This window comes from Protomyctophum parallelum (genome assembly GCF_964188405.1).
Source record: "Protomyctophum parallelum genome assembly, chromosome: 2".
In the NCBI taxonomy this organism is placed as follows: domain Eukaryota; kingdom Metazoa; phylum Chordata; class Actinopteri; order Myctophiformes; family Myctophidae; genus Protomyctophum; species Protomyctophum parallelum.
In genome coordinates this window covers 60,325,926-60,333,447 of record NC_139699.1, presented here as the reverse complement: position 1 = coordinate 60,333,447, position 7,522 = coordinate 60,325,926, and the positions used below count along the sequence as shown (strand labels likewise).

Genomic DNA, 7,522 nt, shown 5'->3' with positions numbered 1-7,522 from the left:
TGATCTGTCATTTAAATGGTTTGAGTAAAGTCTTGAGTAAAGTTTAACTCTGCATAGGCCTATTTATTATGGTAATAAAGTATACATAGAGTGTTTCTTTAAAGGACAAATCCTTAACGGGACCTAGGTCACGTGCCCTACAACACGCCCGAGTACCGACCGAGCCCCCCATCTACCTCGGAGGAGAGGTAGTACCTTTCCTCACCGACTTTTTAGGCACGACACCGGCTTGTTACAAAACAAACTGTGACCAATCGAATTATGTGACCCCAGAAAGTGTGTATAGCAGCGCTTGTCGATGTTTTAATATCTATTATGTTATTGGTAATACCGTAATGGCAATAATTATGGCTCGTTCGTTCAATTTACGTTGAGAAATGGTGAACTTTTCACTTGAGCAGATGTTTTTTTCCTTCCTCGTAGCATTTTACATTGACTTTGATTTATAAACAAGCTTGACAGCCAAATGAGCCGTCTGGTGACCTTTACTCCCCTGTCACCTTTTGTTAGCTCAAGATTTAAGCTCTCGCTAAATTAAAATCTACAAATCTTAAACTAACCTTTTGTGCTGCTGTTACTGTAGCTACAGCTAAGAACGACTTTACCCAACATGGGGAAACTGCAACCACACCACACCACTCTGTATAAATAAAACGCAGAATTCCACAGGCCACCGATGTCGCTGTAACACCGTCCGCGGCGACTGGACTGACTAAGTGCGTGCGTGAGGCAGTGAGCAGCCAGCCGCCGGTGTTCCTTCTTGTTGATACAGTAAACTAAACCGGACCGTTCAGCCGTGATGACTATATAATACAAACCAAGTTGAGGAGAGAGAGAGATGGACCACCAGGTTAGAACACACCGCTGAGTGCTGAACGGTTACAACCGGGTTTAAAGATGCTCAGACTCGCGGCGGCGGCGACGGTCCTTATACCGGGGCTCCTACCGGGGCTGCTGCTCGTGCTGCTCGTTCTCCCACCGGCGGCTGACCTTTACGGGACTGAGACGGCGCCGCCGGGGCTGGAGCTCGGCTTCTCAGCCCGAGGAGGCTACGACTACCACGAGCCGTCACCGACGGCGTCTGTCCTCCGGTCTGGAGGAGGAACGGAGGCCGGTAGTAGTGTGACTGTCTCCTCCTCCTCCCCAGCCCGGCTGCCGGGACCGGGAGACCGGCAGCAGGTCGGTTCGCCAGGTGTCGCCTTGACCCGGACGGCGGAGGAGGAGCCGTCGGTCGGCGGCGGGGATGAGGCTGAGCACACCGTGGAGAAGGAGGAGGAGGATGAAGGCTCCCATCACCACGGTGGTGGATTCCGGATGGTCCAGTGGGAATGGAGCTATGTCCAAACCCCGTACATCATCGCTGTCTGGCTGCTGCTGGCCTCTTTAGCCAAAATATGTAAGTACTGTATAGGGCGGCAGGCTACTTATGGCTTATTGGCTTCTAGTTCTACAGTAGGATTATACTTTAGCCTACTCTTCTATTGGTGCTGACCAAGACTCTTGGACTAGAAAAAGACCAAGAGTCACTAAAGATGAAATAAAACGTAAATTAACTTGTTGATAGACATCCCTCCCAGGCAGCCACACTAACGGTACAATGCAAACTAAGTAAAGCAACAGCCAACAGGTGTGCATGCTTCGTGTAGCGTGCTGGCAGTGGATATTGGATAGGATGGTCATTAATTGGTCAATATAGAATGGAGAGATATTGTAGTCTAATAGTAGCCTAATGTATACATTAGGCTACTATTAGACTACAATATCTCTCCATTCCATACCTAGTTTCACTCTAATCCAACTGTTTATCACTTCTATTCAATTTAGGCTTGTTTAAAGTTGAACTTCATTGTCCTTAATTGACCTCTCAATTGGCTTTACTGTGATCGATCCTGTCAGATATCATGCAATAACCTACATTACAAACAATACTGTAATTAAATGAAACGCCACCGCAGACACGTTATTTAAAATAATTTTACCTAATGTATCTGACTGCAAAGTTAGATACTGTATCTGTTCTTTATTCTAGCAGGCCTAAATGTAATATCTATACATTTTTATTTGTGTTTATTTACACATGCCCACTTGGCAGTGTAAATGTATGTTTGCCATGGCAATAAAGCCTTTCAAAGAGTGAATTGAGAGAGAGAGAGAGAGAGAGAGAGAGAGAGAGAGAGAGACAGACAGACGGACGATAAGTCATAGTCTGACGCCTACTCGATGTTTGTAAGATCACAGATTAATTGATTATTTATTGTTGAGTATTGAATTGCACTGTTGGTTGATAGTAATGTTTCTGAATGAGGAACTGTAATATTATCTATACTGGTTATAAGGACAGAGGGAGACAGAAAGTCTCCCTGACTCTCACTCTGTAGAGAGAGAGGAGGGGGGGGGGGGGCAGTAAAATGTTGCTTATGAGATTGGACAGCTTGCTTTATCTAGAATACTTTAGCATAGAGCCCACTCTGCCCACACACAGTGCTCTCTCGCTCTCACACTCCCACTCACACACATCATCACTGTCACATAGTCCTGTTGACGTAACAATGGCTGTGTGGAAGTGTGTGTGCGTGAGCATGTGCGTGCACATCTGCGTGTGCTCCTCCCAAACAAGAGAGGGTAGATATACTTTCTCGACTAGAAGTCCACTCCCCCTGTTGTATTGAGACTAACTGTACAGCTGAGAGGAGACAGTGTAGTATAGTGAATACAGGACAGACTCCCCCTGTTGTATTGAGACTAACTGTACAGCTGAGAGGAGACAGTGTAGTAGTGAATACAGGACAGACTCCCCCTGTTGTATTGAGACTAACTGTACAGCTGAGAGGAGACAGTGTAGTAGTGAATACAGGACAGAATGCATATTCTTCATACTAACACTACAGTATATTAGCTAAACCATACGTGTGTGCTGGGTCATAACCGGTGTGACTCCATGTGGATGTCAGCCTCAACAGACAGCTAGAGTCTTGCTGAGTCACTGCTGCTAAGTACCAAAAGATTACTAATACTGTACTGTATATACAGGAAATGAAGACGGTGTAGAATACACAGGAAACGTGTGAGAGAGGGAGGGAGGGAGGGAGGGAGAGAGAGAAGGCCTATTTATACTCCAGTTTTGTGATAAGGTGACTGACCACTAATTTGGTTAGTCAAATCAGACTGAACTGAGTGGTGCTGTACTGTACTCGTGCTGTAGTACTGTACTGTATTGTACAAGCCCTCCTCCCTGGTGCGTGTGTGTGTGTGTGTGTGTGTGTGTGTGTGTGTGTGTGTGTGTGTGTGTGTGTGCACGGGAGACGCTGCGCAACATTGCCACCCAGTGGTATTGCTGAGGTGTTTCAGCTGTCTGTGCAGAGGGACATGCATACATAGGGAGGGACGTAGAGCCACGCAAAAACAGATTTGTGTTGGAGTGACCGGTGAGTCGCTTATCACTGCGGCGTGACATCATGTTGTAGTTTTATCTTATCACTGCGGCGTGACATCATGTTGTAGTTTTATCTTATCACTGCGGCGTGACATCATGTTGTAGTTTTATCTTATCACTGCGGCGTGACATCATGTTGTAGTTTTATCTTATCACTTCGGCGTGACATCATGTTGTAGTTTTATCTTATCACTGCGGCGTGACATCATGTTGTAGTTTTATCTTATCACTTCGGCGTGACATCATGTTGTAGTTTTATCTTATCACTGCGGCGTGACATCATGTTGTAGTTTTATCTTATCACTGCGGCGTGACATCATGTTGTAGTTTTATCTTATCACTGCGGCGTGACATCATGTTGTAGTTTTATCTTATCACTGCGGCGTGACATCATGTTGTAGTTTTATCTTATCACTGCGGCGTGACATCATGTTGTAGTTTTATCTTATCACTGCGGCGTGACATCATGTTGTAGTTTTATCTTATCACTGCGTCGTGACATCATGTTGTAGTTTTATCTTATCACTGCGGCGTGACATCATGTTGTAGTTTCATCTTATCACTGCGGCGTGACATGTTGTAGTTTTATCTTATCACTGCGGCGTGACATCATGTTGTAGTTTTATCTTATCACTGCGGCGTGACATGTTGTAGTTTTATCTTATCACTGCGGCGTGACATCATGTTGTAGTTTTATCTTATCACTGCGGCGTGACATGTTGTAGTTTTATCTTATCACTGTGGCGTGACATCATGTTGTAGTTTTATCTTATCACTGCGGCGTGACATGTTATAGTTTTATCTTATCACTGCGGCGTGACATGTTGTAGTTTTTGCTGGTCACCTACTCACCTTATCACCTAAAACTGGAGTATATGAATAGGCCTAGATATGATATGATATGATATGATATGATATAGTACTTTATTGTCAGTTCACACTGAAATTTGTCTTGCGACACAGCAGCCAAGTATGCAGAAACACATATACAAAACACAAATAACAAGACAATTTACATACATAAAGACATGAGCAATATCCACCGCTTAGATTATCCTGTGGCAACTACATCTCCTGATTAAGCCTCAAGGTCGACTGGTAGACAAAGGACCTCTTTAGTCTGACCTTATTGTATGCTGGTACACCATATCTCCTTCCTGAAGGTAGCAACCTATATTCTCCATACAACACATGCTTAGTATTAGAGGTGATATTCCTTGCTAACCTTAGGATGCTGTTATCATATGTGGATGTATAGAGTTTCTGAAGTTGTTGTCCAACAATCTTTGAACAAATGTTCAGTTGTTGCAGCAGTTGTGACTTTAGGGCTGCAGACAAACATCCATACCAGGTGGTACTACAGTACTGAAGAACACTCATAATAACAGAAGTGAAAAACAAAAGAAGAATCCGTCTACTAGCACCGAAGGATCTTAGACGGTGAAGGAAGTAGATTCTTTGCTTTGTTTTCTTACACACTGAATCAATCTGATCTTTCCATGACAAAAGATGGTCTATTACTACTCCTAGGTATTTGTACGAACATACCTGGTTGATCGGTTCACCATGAATAGTAATAGGGGATCTGTGTATCTCTAGTGGTGTACCAAAAACATGGTGGTGGTGGGTGCATGGTACAGTATGTAGGAGGTGTGTGTGATATTCAGTGTTTTCAGTGTCTGGTACGTGGTTGTGTGTGTGTCTTTGTCGGGGTGTGTGTGTGTGTGTGTGTGTGTGTGTGTGTGTGTGTGTCACAGTGTGTGTGTTGACTCACACTGTATTTGGAAATGACTGCCCTTTTCCAGCACGCACGGCACGCACACACACACACACACACACACACGTGTTAGAGTGCCACAGTAACTGCAGCAGGTTGTTCAAATGAATGTGGTTTCTTTCTCAGTCACCCTGTGAAGATTCAACACTAACCTTTCTACTTACTCAAGAACTGGGGTCGTCTGTCCACTTCTGAAAATGATGGAGCGTGCACAATAAATTGATTCACTTGTACTGTATGTAAACCTATGATGCGACAATAAAGTTAATGTTGGTTCTGATTCTGAAAATGTTCACGCTCCCCTGGGAGTCGCCCAGGATACGGTAAGATAAACCTTTATTGATCCTCAGAGGAAAATGCAGGTGTCATAACAGCAATATCCTGAGAAAAGGTGAATAAAATATTTACTAGGCAGGATTAGATTTATACCAGGCACTAGGCAGGGTGCTGGATTAGATACTTACTAGGCAGGGTGCTGGAACAGATACTTACTAGGCACTAGGCAGGGTGCTGGATTAGATACTTACTAGGCACTAGGCAGGGTGCTGGAACAGATACTTACTAGGCACTAGGCAGGGTGCTGGAACAGATACTTACTAGGCACTAGGCAGGGTGCTGGATTAGATACTTACTAGGCACTAGGCAGGGTGCTGGATTAGATACTTACTAGGCACTAGGCAGGGTGCTGGAACAGATACTTACTAGGCACTAGGCAGGGTGCTGGAACAGATACTTACTAGGCACTAGGCAGGGTGCTGGATTAGATACTTACTAGGCACTAGGCAGGGTGCTGGAACAGATACTTACTAGGCACTAGGCAGGGTGCTGGAACAGATACTTACTAGGTACTAGGCATGGTGCTGGATTAGATACTTACTAGGCACTAGGCAGGGTGCTGGAACAGATACTTACTAGGTATCAGAAAAATGATCAGGCATCCTTGTAAGCTTGTAACAATATTACATCCATATCATGATATTAGACTGGATATTGTCTGTGATTTTGAAGAAAAAAGAAAATTGGAAAAAATAGTGTGGTTGCCGCAATTGCTTATATAGACCCCTCCCACTAATTTTGCTAGCCAATTACAATGTCACGTATATATATTACCAGTAACTCATCAATATAAAAATATATATGGATACAGAAATAAATTCATATATATATATATATTTATCGTACCACTTACACAATTTGGACAAAATCTGTAGGAGGAGGAGCAAAAAGTGTATTTCGGATAACATTTTAAACAGCGGAAAATCTATCCTGATGGAAATAGGCGTGGCCAATATGGAGAGATCGTGCATCAAAAAAAGTTACCCTAGCATAATAATAATAATGAAAGTCTTCTACTGTCACCTCTGGGCGATGCCCAGCATCACAACAACAGTAATGAAAATGTGGGACAAACCTTCAGGTGAATTGAATTCAGTCAGAGTGAATGATCCCTTAAATTCCAGGTAATTGTTTGTATTATTGTGTTAAGCTCCAACCTGCTGCCTGTGGGGGATTATGTAGCTCAGCTAGGTTCAAACTTCATGAACAAGACAAGGCAGGCAAGGTTCTTTAATTCCAACCCCAACGGGGGTTGGAACACAATGATCTGATAGCTCACTATGTTCTCTGATCAAACTGACCTGGCCTCGATAAGCTAAGAAAATAATACAATAATATAAGACTTAAATAGGGCATAAAACACCATATGAAAGTTCTGAAAATTGTTACTAACCTTTTCAATTGCATTTCCATTTGGGTGTTGCTTGGCATGGAATGGAATGGTTTAACACAATCTGCGCCAATGTCGAGATTTCTCAAGATTAAGCACTAAAACCTGCCTGTGGCAATTCGTCATTTATTGATTTCTATGAATCCAGAATTAATACTCTTATATTTACCCACTGGTTGCTTCACAGTTGCTAGGCAATGCTTGCTTCGGTGGTGTGACGTCATTGAAATCCCAGAAATCGTTCCACATATACTTTAAGACGCGTGCACGCATCCGCCTGGGTGACGGCAGACTGCTGGGCGAGCGCTGGCGCTTTTGCATGGGGGGGGGGGGGGGGGGGGGGTCAGATCAACATATGGGATGAATTCTGTACTGGCCATATATGGAGCGTGTCTTGAGTGTACAGGGTTTGATGAGGTCAGATCGACATATGGAATGTCAGAACAAGTCAGCTCCATATATGGAGACTTTAGGGTGGCAGCGGGGGCAGTGTCTTGAGTGTACAGGGTTTGACGAGGGCCTGTTGAGAACTCTAGTTTTCGCCGGCTGCCGGGGCGCGGCTGCACTAATAACTTTGGGGCAGGCC

At 44.0% G+C, this 7,522-nt stretch overlaps 1 protein-coding gene across 1 annotated transcript in view; it reads left to right on the top strand.

Moving 5' to 3' along the window:
- The first annotated feature begins 796 nt into the window (after window positions 1-796).
- Window positions 797-7,522, top strand: part of slc9a5 (solute carrier family 9 member A5) — a 37,974-nt gene continuing 31,248 nt past the window's right edge. The window contains exon 1 of the mRNA XM_083759095.1: window positions 797-1,396. Coding sequence (XP_083615221.1) covers window positions 898-1,396 — 499 coding nt within the window. The 5' untranslated portion in view covers window positions 797-897. The remainder of the gene's footprint in view (window positions 1,397-7,522) is intronic.